This window comes from Mercenaria mercenaria, chromosome 2, assembly GCF_021730395.1.
Source record: "Mercenaria mercenaria strain notata chromosome 2, MADL_Memer_1, whole genome shotgun sequence".
Taxonomy (NCBI): domain Eukaryota; kingdom Metazoa; phylum Mollusca; class Bivalvia; order Venerida; family Veneridae; genus Mercenaria; species Mercenaria mercenaria.
The window spans coordinates 63,798,513-63,812,986 of record NC_069362.1 but is presented as its reverse complement, the minus strand read 5'-3'; the positions used below and the strand labels follow the sequence as shown (position 1 = coordinate 63,812,986).

The 14,474-nt window shown below is 35.5% G+C and overlaps 1 protein-coding gene across 3 annotated transcripts in view; it reads right to left on the bottom strand.

The window, feature by feature from the left end:
• Nucleotides 1-14,474, bottom strand: part of LOC123564109 (uncharacterized) — a 40,060-nt gene that overhangs the window by 17,272 nt on the left and 8,314 nt on the right. For all 3 annotated transcript variants that reach the window (XM_045357432.2, XM_045357429.2, XM_045357431.2), the window contains exons 2-5: nucleotides 10,683-10,757; nucleotides 6,432-6,485; nucleotides 4,266-4,347; nucleotides 2,354-2,523 (exon numbers count right to left, since the gene is read on the bottom strand). In XM_045357432.2, coding sequence (XP_045213367.2) covers nucleotides 2,354-2,523; nucleotides 4,266-4,347; nucleotides 6,432-6,485; nucleotides 10,683-10,757 — 381 coding nt within the window. The remainder of the gene's footprint in view (nucleotides 1-2,353; nucleotides 2,524-4,265; nucleotides 4,348-6,431; nucleotides 6,486-10,682; nucleotides 10,758-14,474) is intronic.

Sequence of the window (14,474 nt, the reverse complement as noted above, 5' to 3'; positions counted from 1 at the left end):
CCCCTGTAACAACTACTGCAATGTTCTAAACTGTACAAGTACCTGTTTTCCCCTGTAACAACTACTGCAATGTTCTAAACTGTACAAGTACCTGTTTTCCCCTGTAACAACTACTGCAATGTTCTAAACTGTACAAGTACCCGTTTTCCCTTGTAACAACTACTGCAATGATCTAAACTGTACAAGTATCCGTTTTCACTTGTAACAACTACTGCAATGTTCTAAACTGTACAAGTACCTGTTTTCCCCTGTAACAACTACTGCAATGTTCTAAACTGTACAAGTACCTGTTTTCCCCTGTAACAACTACTGCAATGTTCTAAACTGTACAAGTACCTGTTTTCCCTTGTAACAACTACTGCAATGTTCTAAACTGTACAAGTACCTGTTTTCCCCTGTAACAACTTCTGCAATGTTCTAAACTGTACAAGTACCCGTTTTCCCCTGTAACAACTACTGCAATGTTCTAAACTGTACAAATACCCGTTTTCCCTTGTAACAACTACTGCAATGATCTAAACTGTACAGGTACCCGTTTTCCCCTGTAACAACTACTGCAATGTTCTAAACTGTACAAGTACCCGTTTTCCCCTGTAACAACTAGAACTGTCACAGGAGTGACTCATACCCCCACCATACGGTCTTGTCACAGAAGAATGGCAACCATAAGGAATCTTAAACATACTTTGGAGTACTTCATCCTGGGCTTCCACATATAAGTAATACTAGTATAATACTAGTATAGTAATACTAGTAAATATTTTAAATCTCTAATATTAGAGATACACTAAAAGTGAATACAAAAAAGTGTCTTACCGACCCATGTTACCACAGAAAAATGTTTTTACTTTTTACATAGGACTTATAATAAAAAAGTTAGAAAAATACCTAAAATATTAAAAATCTAAAAATAGGATTTCTAAAAATAGACTAATTCCTGGAATTTAAGGGGAAGAAACTAAGTACAAAAGTTAAAAAAGGTTACTTCCCTTTGGCTCTAAGCCAATCAGAATGAGATATAGTGAAAGTATACATCAAAATTAACCTTAAATTCTAGGTAAAAGGGGACACAATTCATGAAAAATTAGTGTCAGAGTTATGCACCTTGTGTCACATGATGTGGGTGATGAGGTGGAACATCTATTTTAAGTCTGAATCAAATCCATTCAGTAGTAACTGAGATATAGTGAAAATACATCAAAATTAACCTTAAATTCTAAGTAAAAAGGGGCATAATTCATGAAAAATTGGTGTCAGAGTTATGCACCTTGTGTCACATGATGTGGGTGATGAGGTGGAACATCTATTTTAAGTCTGAATCAAATCCATTTTGTAATAATTGAGATATAGTGAAAATACATCAAAATCAACCTTAAATTTAAAGTAAAAGGGGACATAATTCAAAAAAATTTATGTCAGAGTTAAGCACCTTATGTCACATCATCTGGGTGATGAGGTAGAACAACTATTTTAAGTTTGAATCAAATCCATTTAGTAATAACTGAGATATAGTGAAAATACAACAAAATTCACCTTAAATTCTATGTAAAAGGGGACATAATTCATGAAAACTTGGTGTCAGAGTTATGCACCTTGTGTCACATGATGTGGACACATGATGTGGGTGATGAGGTGGAACATCTATTTTAAGTTTGAATCAAATCCATTCAGTAGTAACTGAGATATAGTGAAAATACATCAAAATCAACCTTAAATTCTAAGTAAAAAGGGGCATAATTCATAAAAAAAAATGGTGTCAGAGTTATGCACCTTGTATCACATGATGTGGGTGATGAGGTGGAACATCTATTTTAAGTTTGAATCAAATCCATTTAGTAATATCTGAGATATAGTGAAAATACAACAAAATTAACCTTAAATTCTAAGTAAAAGGGGACATAATTCATGAAAACTTGGTATCAAGAGTTATGCACCTTGTGTCACATGATGTGGGTGATAAGGTAGAACATATATTTTAAGTTTGAATCAAATCCATTTGGTAATAACTGAGATAATAGATTTCGGGACGCGACGGGACGGGACGGGACGCGACGGGACGTGACAAAACTGACTCCTATATACCCCCCTCAAACATGTTTGGTGGGGGTATAACTACTGCAATGTTCTAAACTGTACAAGTACCTGTTTTCCCCTGTAACAACTACTGCAATCAGGGTTTCCAATGGCCCCAACTTTTTTCTGCCACAAAATATGAAAGTCAGTGAAGCATTGTGGGGGGGGGGGGGGGGGGGGGGGGGGGCGTGCACTCTCTGCCACTTTTTTTTTTTCGCCATTGGCGTATTTAGCGAATTGCAGCGGAAACCCTGTGCAATGTTCTAAACTGTACAAGTACCTGTCTTCCCCTGTAACAATTACTGCACAGGTCCCTGTAGGTTCTTTGTCTGTTATCTGAAGTTTCATATTTACACCCATTTCACTTGCTTTTTTCTCCAAGATATCTCCATATGTATCTTTATTTATACAACCAAAGAAGGTTGTAGAATCTTTCTTGCCTATTAACCACTGAAAAATTAAAAAAGCAGTTGAATGTCATTTGTGTTGTAGTACAATATTTGTATACTGTAAAATCATTTAATTTCGTGGGCATGAAATTACTGGTTTTGGTCATAACGGCAATTTTGTGGGGATATTAATTCGTGGATTTCAACTTCTGAACATAAAATGAACGGGAATTTTACTTGTTCATAAGGATTAAATTTCATGGATTGACTCAACCATGAAATCTATGAAAATTAGTCCCCCACGAATATTAATAATTTCACAGTACTGTCTGGTCGCATGACTGATATCTAAGTATACTGTCTAGTCACACTGACATGTATGTGTACACTGAGATATACTGTCTGGTCAAACTGAGACGTATATATACTGTCAGTGTCTGGCCACACTGAGACATATGGGTGGTGTTCAAAATAATGAATCAAAAGTGTGACATAGGGGTTGAAAATTCAAACCTTTTTCTTATGGTGGTTTCCTATTTCTTATAACAAATACTTCGAATTTAAAGGAAATAACTTTGAACAGGTGTTGAAAAATACCAATCAGAAAAATATTTCAACCTTTAATTTGAAAGTTCAGTGAATTTCCAGTAAGATGGGTGATAAAAGCTTTGTGACAAGGAAATATGTATAACAGCAATTTTTTCAACATAATTATATGATAAGTGCAAGTCCAGTCCAATCATGCTATTAAGTTTGAAGAGACACTGGGTCAAGTGGTTTTCAAGTTACTGAGTGGAAATGGTTTTCAAGGTTAAAGTCCCTGCGACCTTAACCTTTGACTTACTGACCCTTAAACAACATGGGCCATCTACTTCATATCCTAATCATGCTATCAAGTTTGAAAGTTATAGCCATTAGGTCCATTGGTTCTCAAGTTACCATGCAGAAATAGTTTTCAATGTTCAGGTCCCCGTGACTCCTCAAAAACTATACATGTAGGGGTAATCTAATAAGCCAATTCATGCTACCAAGTCTGAATGTCCTGGTCAAGTGGTTCTCAATTTATTTGGCGGAAACTGTTCGCTTTACCATCAGACAGATAGATCAATGTGACCAACAGGTGCAAAGCAATATACCTCCTCTTCTTCAAAGGGGGGCATAACAATGTGAAGTAATGTTTCTCTGCCATCTACTGATAAAACTTTAGTAATGTCATTGCATGCTTAAATTCACAAAGTAGTGCTTAAGCTTGGTAATGCTTAGTGGCAAACATGCCGATGTCTGACATTTATAATTTCAGTGATGCACATCATTTGCCATTACCATGCTTTCAGCAAAAGTTGATATCTAGACAACAAGTATGTAAAACACTTTTATGACTGTTTTGGAAAATATTGCAAATAGTTCAAGGTACTTTGGAATGAATTTTGTTGCTTTCTTTTATACAGCCCAAAGGACAACACTTTGGATCAACACTTATATAAATTCAGACATAGACATAAAATCTGTCATAGATATAAAATCAGTCATACATATAAAAAATCAGTCACAGACATAAGATCAGACATTGGTATAAAATCAGACATAGGTATAAAATCAGTCACAGGTATAAAATCAGACATAAGACATAAAATCAGTCTTAGACATAAGATCAGCAAAGGTATAAAATTTGTCGATGGTATTGAATAAAGTCATAGGTTTTGTTAGACCTGAGTCGAAGCCAAAACCTTAAGTCCTTATATATACTTCAGTGGAAAGTTTGCTACTATTACAGGAAAGTTAAGCTTTTTGTAGTTTGTATACCTGTGCTACTTTGATTGAATTAAGGGTAGCTCCACCAGGGACATACACTACATCTTTAAATGTTGCAGTCATGTCATCGTACCTAAAACATCAAGCAAACATAACTGTGCTGTGTATGGTATAAACAATTAGTGAAGCATTATGATCATGTATTGAATTAACCATTTCAATTTTCAATTAAATAACATAAACTTGGTGTTTTCAATGCAAGAACATTCAAGTATTATTTATGTAAAATGCTGTGGTAATATGATCTTATTGACTATCAACAACAACTTGTGCTAAAATCAAATGATTCAGATTTTTTAAATTATAAAATTCTAACAAGAGGGTCATGATGACCCTGGATCGCTCACCTGAGTAATATGAGCTACATGTTTCAAATGTCAAACTGATGGTAAAATATTAAGAAAGTCAGTAGGTCACATTCATGGTCAATGAAATTCAGTTTTACGATTTGTGTGCAAAACTGTGTATGTCATCAAAATTTCAAGGCTGTATCTTAAAAAACAAGAAAGTTGGTCAGTAGGTCAAGGTCACAGTCAAGTGACATCACCAGGTAATTATAATTAACAGTCTTGAAAATAGGATCAGATGATTTTTTAAGTATTTTTCCTATATAACTCACATAATAACTAAGTGACCCCAGGACAGGGCCTCTTTTAACCCGAGGGACATATTTTGAACAATTTTGGTAGAGGACTACTAGACAATGCTTCCTACCAAATATCAAAAGCCTAGGTCGTATGGTTTCAGACAAGAAGATTTTTAAAGCTTTTTCCTATATAAGTCTATATAAAACTTGGGACCCCCAGGGCAGGGCCTCTTTTCACCCAAGGGGTACAATTTGAACAATTTTGGTTGAGGACCATAAGACAATGCTACATACCAAATATCAAAGGTCTAAGTGTTGTGGTTTCAGACAAGAAGATTTTTAAACTTTTTTTTCCTATATAAGTAAAACTTGGGAACCCCGGGGCGGGCCATATTTGATCCTAGGGGGATAATTTGAACAACTTGGTAGAGGACCGCTAAATGATGCTACATACCAAATATCAAAGCCCTAGGCCATGTGGTTTTGTACAAGAAGATTTTCAAAGTTTTCCCTATATAAGTCTATATAAACCATATGACCCCCGGGGCGAGGCCATATTTGACCCTAGGGGGATAATTTGAATAATTTTGGTAGAGGACCACTAGATGACACTACACACCAGATATCAAAGCCCTAGGCCCTGTGGTTTTGGATAAGAAGATTTTTAAAGTTTTTCCTTTCGGTTGCCATGGCAACCAGAGTTCTGCATGGAATTCAATTCTTTGAACAATTTCGAAAGAGGGCCACCCAAGGATCATTTCTGTGAAGTTTGGTGTGATTCTGCCCAGTGGCTTTCAAGAAGAAGATTTTTTTTAGGAAATGTTGACGGACGGACGACGCACGACGGACATTGAGAGGTCACAAAAGCTCACCTTGAGCCTTTGGCTCAGGTGAGCTAAAAACAACACACGAAAAATGTAAACAACTGAGGAAAAACCAAAGGTCCTTGGTAAATCACGTAGCAGAATCAATATCATAATGGGTTCAACAGAAATAGCTAGGAAATATCAATCTAGGAGCTGCATAGGGTAACATATTATGTCACAAAAATGGAACATTACAACTGACAATGGAAATAAACCTGGTCTTTACTGAGAAACTACTTTGACGAAAATGTAGGCATATTACATAAGGTTGTGTTGATGTCAGGTGATAATTAACTAAGATAACAACCAACTAAATGTACTGTTGCCACTATAATCTATCAAACGATAGTGAACAGCTGAAACGTGAGGACAAATAACACACAGATCAAGTTCAAGCAACAAAGGCAACATTTCTAGAGCATTAACATTATTTTTTTGAAAACTCTAGAACAGCTAGTTTCTTCGATACTGGATTGTCCAGCTGTACATAACTTGTGTATGGCTTGAACTTCAGAATAGTTAGAACTACCAGTACTTCCAAATCCAAAAGACAAAAAAGGGAGGTAATTTAACAACATATTTCGATGGAGATATTTATTTTTCTAAAAAGAAGATGTTATGCGCAGTGAGTGAGATAGAGAAAAATCTCACTGATAAATTTTCAGTATTTCACCAGTTAGCATAAAATAAAAATCTCATACTTACATGGGTTTGTGTTTGTCTTCTGCCAAAATGGCGTTGTTGGCCTTCAGATCATACCTAGAAAAAAAATCAGTAATATTAATCAACCTAAAACTACAAAGTTCTGCCCTGGAGTGGGTCACCTAGGTGTTGACTTTATAAAATTGTGTTGTATATTGACTGTATCTTTAATGTAAGACATGTTATATAAAAAATTAAAATTTGTCTTTTCAGTTTTTTTAGTGTGAGATGATAGCTAAGTGCAACAATTTACTAAAAATATTTGTTTTGCCTCCTTCCCATTTGTAAATATAGACAACTCCTGTACTGGATTTTTGGATTTCCCCAATTATAGTCTATATCAAAAGTTTCCACAGGTAAATAAACTCTGGAAATAGGGGGCACCAGAAGAACAAGGCAGACTGAAAGACAGCTAAATCCCCCGCCACTGTTATGGACAGAGAAAGGGTAAACCTTTGACCTTGAGCTGTGACCCTGACATTGAACTGACATGGCTGACTCATGAATTCTGCACAATGCCTTAATGAGGTGATCATTTGACCCAAGTTTGATGAAAATCCTTCAAGGGGTTTAGGAGATAGAGTGGATACAAAATGGAAGGCTCAAACCTTTGATCCTAAATTGTGACCTTGACCTTGAGCCGGCATGGCTGACTCACAAGTTCTGCATATCGTCTTGATGAGGTGATCATTTGACCCAGGTTTCATATGAATCCTTCAAGGGGGTTAGGAGATACAGAGCGGACACAAAATGGAAGGCTCAAACCTTTGACCCAGAGTTGTGACCTTGACCTTGAGCCAACATGACTGACTCATGAGTTCTGCACATCGTCTTGATGAGGTGATCATTTGACCAAAGTTTCATGAAAAATCCTTCAAGGGGTTTAGGAAATACATATGGAGCGGACATGAAAGTGTTACGGACGGACAGACGGAGACCATTCCTATAACCCTCACCCCCCACCTCGTGGCGGGGGATTAAAAATAGGAGGTGCGCAAGTTCACATCATGATAAAGACTCATGCAAGGTTTCATGAATTTATAGCATGACAAATACTTTTTGAGCTAGGTGTGTCACAAACTTTTTTGTCGGATGGATTGCGCTGACCAGACCAAATCTATATGCCCCCTCCACAGAGTGGTGGGAGCAAAATAAACATTCTGACAAAGTTTTATAAAGATCAAGTAGAAAATGTGGCCTCTAGAGTAGACAAAGTTTTCTTGTATTTTAACCGAGTGGTCTAGTTTAAGACCTCATGTAAGCCAGTTTTTAACTAGACTTAGATTTCATAGGAACAAATATTCAGATTTTTTTATGAAGATCAAGCAGAAAATGCGGCTTCTATGCAGTTCAAACAAGGTTTTTTTATGATTTGACCAAGTGACCTACTTTTTGTTCTAAAATAATTTAGCTTCGATCTTGATCTAGATTTTATAGAGACAAACATTCTGATAAAGTTTTTTTAAGATGAGACAGAAAATGTGGTTCTTAGAGTGTAAGCAAGGTTTTCCTATTATTTGACTTAGTTTCTGACCCCAGATGACCCAGTAACAGAAATGTCTCTTATTTTTTTTAGCGTAATATTCTGACCAAGTCATTAATATTGCACTGGTCAAAATTGCGACCCCTAGTGTGTGAACTAGGGATGTAACGAATACACTTTGGGACGAATATGATACCTATCACGAATACAGTGTGACGAATACGAATATTTATTCATGAGTATGAATTCTAAACTAAAAGATCTCGGAACATTATGTGGCTATGACAACAATATGTTACAATCTCATTATAGTACTTACTGGGTACTCAAAACAAGAGGACCATGATGGTCCTGAATCGCTCACCTATCCCCACATGACCCAGTGTTGAACTGAGTATGACGTCGTTATTTCTATTATCTGACATAGTGACTTAGTTTTTGAGCATATGTGACCTAGATATCATCAAGATAAAAAGATTTGACCAATTTTCATGAAGATCCATTGAAAAATATGGCCTCTAGAGGTCACAAGGTTTTTCCATTATTTGACCTAATGACCTAGTTTTTGAAGGCACATGACCCACTTTTAAACTTGACCTAGATATCATCAAGGTGAACATTCTCACCAATTTTCATGAAGATCTCATGAAAAATATGGCCTTTAGAGAGGTCACAAGGTTTTTCTATTTTTCGACCTACTGACCTAGTTTTTGACCGCACATGACCCAGTTACGAACCTGACCTAGATATCATCAAGCTGAACATTCTCACCAATTTTCATGAAGATCCATTGAGAAATATGGCCTCTAGAGAGGTCACAAGGTTTTTCTATTTTTAGACCTACTGATCTAGTTTTTGACCCCACGTGACCCAGTTTCGAATTTGACCTAGATATCATCAAGGTGAACATTCTGACAATATTCATGAAGATCTCATGAAAAATATGGCCTCTAGAGAGGTCACAAGGTTTTTCTATTTTTAGATCTACTGACCTAGTTTTTAACCCCACGTGACCCAGTTTCGAACTTGAACTAGATATCATCAAGGTAAACATTCTGACCAATTTTCATGAAGATCCATTGAAAAATATGGCCTCTAGAGAGGTCACAAGGTTTTTCTATTTTTAGACCTACTGACCTAGTTTTTGACCGCACGTGACCCAGTTTAGAACTTGACCTAGATATCATCAAGTTGAACATTCTGACCAATTTTCATGAAGATCCATTGAGAAATATGGCCTCTAGAGAGGTCACAAGGTTTTTCTGTTTTTAGACCTAATGACCTAGTTTTTAACCCCACGTGACCCAGTTTCGAATCTGACCTAGATATCATCAAGGTGAACATTCTGACCAATTTTCATGAAGATCCATTGAGAAATATGGCCTCTAGAGAGGTCACAAGGTTTTTCTATTTTTAGACCTAATGACCTAGTTTTTGACCCCACGTGACCCAGTTTCGAACTTGACCTTGAACGTTCTGACCAACTTTCATGAAGATCTTATGAAATATATGGCCTCTAGAGAGGTCACAAGGTTTTTCTATTTTTAGATCTACTGACCTAGTTTTTGAAGGCACGTGACCCAGTTTCGAACTTGACCTAGATATCATCAAGATGAACATTCTGACCAATTTTCATGAAGATCCATTGAAAATTATGGCCTCTAGAGAGGTCACAAGGTTTTTCTATTTTTAGACCTACTGACCTAGTTTTTGACGGCATGTGACCCAGTTTCGAACTTGACCTAGAATTTACCAAGATGAACATTCTGACCAAGTTTCATAAAGATCCCATGAAAAATGTGACCTCTAGAGATGTCACAAGGAAAAGTTTACGCACGGACGGACGACGGACGCTGCGCGATCACAAAAGCTCACCTTGTCACTTTGTGACAGGTGAGCTAAAAACTGTGAAAGAATACTGTTCAAAAGTAAAAAAAAAAACATTGAGTCAACATGTAAGCTTAAGCTTTGGATTCAAATGTCTAGAACTGTCAACTGAAAACCAAAATGTTTCCAAACATGCGATGTGTATTTGACAGGAGGATCCATGATTTCCTTAACAGTTTGCCCGTTGCTCGACATGTTGTTTACGTAGACGGTTTCGGATGTCTAAAATGGGAATTCACACATGTTGAAATCAAATTTTAACTGAACATGAAATTTAATTATGAATTCAATCACATTTTAAACCCAGAAAGTTATGAAAAGCATTTTATTAATGGTAAACCAACATCAAATATCGGCTCTATGACTTATCAGTGTCATGAAAATATCCGTCAACTGTTGTGGGTGGGGTAATACGAAGAAATAGAACAAAATGTGCAATGAAACGGGAGCATTTTTCGGTACACACATGTAGGGTTCCTGTGTTTAAGGTAAATTAGAGTGATTTGAGTTTAAATCATGCATTTTTTATTTATATTTGTAAATATTTGGTTCAGGACATGGCGAATAATGAATGCAATTCAGACAAAACTGTATTTGACTAAATCAAATATTCAAATGTATTGTTACAACTCTAGTGTGAACAATCAAGTTGTTGACGACGGACACAGGGAGATCACAAGTGCTCAAGATGAACTAAAACAAGTTGAATAGGAGAGTAGGTGTATCTACTGACCAAATGAAATGTGCAAGTTGAACAGAATAAGGTATGAGATGACTAATACTGAAGGTACAAATGTATGAGTTTACTGCTGAGATTAAAGTGAGTTGTTTCTCCTAAAACTATGTTGATGTACATCCATAGGAATATCTGTAGGGTTCCTTACTTTTTTAAGAACTCCTCTGTACCTACAACCTGTATGTCCAGTAATGGATTTCCATAACCAAGCAATACACCTTCTCTGTGAAATAGAAAAAGCAGAAATTAAGCTAAGTCAATTATTTTAATAATATGTATTATTCAATTAAAACAAATTCTGACTCAAACTGTATAGCAGCAATATTTTCTTACATTACCATAACTGACATGTGCCATACAACTAGGAAGGTCTAATAAGGGGAGTGGACACTCCATATCAACAGGGCTTCCATTAGGATTCCATTTCATGGAGTCAGGACTGCCTAACATTCAGATTTTGGAGTCCCTCTTAAATTTTCTTTGAGTCCTACGTAGTATCACTTTGTACAATGACCTTCAATATCATCATCATCATTATTATTATCATCATACCTAATTGGTTCAGAACAATGTGTAAAGTAATAGAATTTAGAGAAAAGGACCACTAAAATGATTCGAAAAAGATTTATTTCACAAAAAATATTTTATTGTTTTATTATACGTATAGCAACAGTCAGCATTTTATCAAAATCAACAGACTTACTGTTGTTCAGCTACTTAAACAAAAATCCACTTAAAAAATCTAAAGTACATTTTACTTGGAGTAGAATTATGTCAAATTATGTCATTCACCTGGCAATACCCAACCAGTTAACTTTCATCCCACATCAAAGAAAATCAATAAAGGAAAATTTTGCTGACACTCTCCCTTTGAACTTAAGTTGCCATGTAATACTGTAAAAGTAGGATTTATCATTTACAAAAATCCAAAGTATGTAGCAAATTTATTACCAATCGGAAAAAATGTTTTAATTTAAACTGGATGTGAAATGTCGTTTGCTAGAGTATAGTTACTTGCTGAGGTTTTTTTTTGTGCTGAAGTTATCGATATATTTTCCACAATTAGTTACTTTGTCTTCCGACCTCAGAGCTTGTTTCACCAACTTAATCCGAGCCAAATGCATGTAATGTTTTATTGTCAGCAATTAGCGCCTTCTAAACATGTCAACTGATCTGAATAATGGTTTACATTTACAGACAGTCTCTATCAAACACGATGCTTTCACACTTCGAACATTGCCGGCAGTTTTTATGAGGCTGTCAATCATCAAGAGTTACCGTACATAACCGCTTATAAGACGCATTTTTAGGAGTCATATTTCCGGGCCAAAGAGTGGGACGCGTCTTATAAGCGCGTTCTACACGAAAATTAAAAGAAAATCTTAAAAAATCTTCAAATTACAGCTCAGTACATCTTTATTTCTGTCACTGCAAACCGCTACTTTGGTTTTTCGGCCGCCATTTATATAGCGGTGATAAAATCTTTAACTGCACGTACCGTATTTCGGCCTGCTATAAAAATCGATACTAATTTATTTTACGATTCAAAAAAGAATATTTTTTTGTAAATGTATTATTTTTCCTTTTAAAACACCAGAATGTATTGACTTTAAATTAAATTGTAAATTGTAATGGAACATAGAAATATTTTCACAGCCCGCAAACCGAAAACAATTAAAAGTTAATTGGCGCCAATTACAGAGAACTGTTTTAGAGTGTTAAAACACTTGTTATGAAATATCTGATGCTCCAGATCCGCAAATAAACAGCTTTGTGATTGACACTGATTGATGTCAATCTTCGGCATCTTCAAAGAATGGCGAACGGAAATCATATTGCATAATTTTTGGACTAATCTTCTTGCCAAATGACGGGCATGTAGAGATGGCTAGCTACTCGAAACTCGAACACGATTGGGTAATATATCGAAGTGGGCATACCTGTATTTGACTGGCAGATGTCAAGCTATGATTGATTGACACGTGTCATATTTGAAAGCCCAGCAATAAAGTCGCCGATATTATTTCGGCCGATTTGTAGACGTAATTTCGCTGTTTCCTAGTATTTTATTACGTATAATAGGATTTTAAAACATTCTGTTTAGTTTTACATTTTATAAAACAGGTTTTGCAAACTCTTGAATAATCTTTTCTGACGTATTTTCGCCGAATATACGTTTTTTAAATGTAATTTATCATACATAAAAATACATTTTAAAATACTTTGTTTTATTTCGTTGAGTAACATCGGCAAATATTGTCAAAATTTCGGCCGATTCGTACATGTAATTTTGCCGTTTCCTAGGAGCTAAAATATATTTTATTACACATATAAAAAAGGATTTACGTTTAATTAAACAAGTCTGCAAAGTTTTGAATAATCTTGGTGAATAACGCCAATTTTTTTCTAGACGTATTTTTGCCGTATCTTGGTTATTCATATGCATTTTATTATACATCAAGATATTTTTAAAAATACTTTATTTTATTTCATTGTGCAACATCGGCAAATATCGTCAAAATATCGGCTGTTTTGTAGACGTAAGTTCTCCGTTTCTAATTCATCTCAATGTGTTTATCACAGAAAAATAATTGTATATAAGCTGATTATATATTTTAAAATTTAATAACTGAAGTTTGCATTTTTTTGGCAACAAAATCGGCGATTTTACCATTTTATTTTTCTCAAAACACATCATGTTCGAAAAATAATGCATTTCTACAAATATCTGACATTGTTAATATCAAAAAATGACCGCGTCTTATACGAGGGTTAGTGGAAAAGACCCCAGATTGCATGTCCTATGTCGGGATGCGTCTTATAAGCGAGTGCGTCTTATAAGCGGTTATGTACGGTAAACTGCTTTGATTAGTTACGGGGTGGAGATAATCACGTCATTCGAGTGAAGTTACCTCACGATGTATTGATTTTGTCGTCCTTCACTATTGGAAGTCCTTTGTACGCTTCTGACATTGTGTATTGGCATACGGATCATAATTTTTGGCATATTTTACGCCGGGACACCGCTTAATGGAAGCCCTGTATCAATCAATATATTTATCTGTGTTAACAACTGTTATCTTGTCATCCATACCGTATATATTGATCAGCCATTAGCAATCAATATGTTGTTTTGGGCATTATCTGTAGTATGCAGAATAATCTACGACATATGCACCGATTGGACGACAAGATAAACTAGAATAAATACCGCATTCCACTCCCCATAGTCATTCCAGATACAACATACCTTCCTGGTGAAATTTAATTAATACATGAATTAGATTTTGAAAATATCTAAATAAGCAAATTATGCAAAATCCTGCATAAATTCTTTTAAACATTCGCTCTCAGGCAACAATATAACACAGCAGATACAGTAAATCTTCAGTTAAATAGCAAAAATTCAATCAAGGTACATTTTAGGTACTGGTACATCTTCTAATAACACTCTCAGATTCATAAAAAGAAATGTACAATGTAATAACCGTAAGTACAAAGAGCTGCAGCCAGACATGTTATGAATGATTACCAAAGCAGCTTAACATCAGTGCTTGAAATTCTTAAATGGCAGACATTAGAACAGAGAAGAATACATGCATCTTTAATTATGTTGTATAAAATATCGCACAACCTCGTCTCTGTAGATCATAACCACCTGACAGCCTCTAGAAATTTAAACTTCATCATTCCAACTTCAAGAACACAATATCATATGAACTCCTTTTTCCCCCGCACGATTAGATACTGGAACGCCTTGCCTTATAACATCAATGACAGTGTGAACCTTTAGTGCTTCACATCTTACCTAGACTCGCATATATTATGTACTAATGTCATCATCCTGTTTTTATTTTTAACAAAGCTGTACATATTACTGCTCTTACTCTCTTAACACATGCATATCATGTATCAAATAACATAGCAACATGTTTTTAAC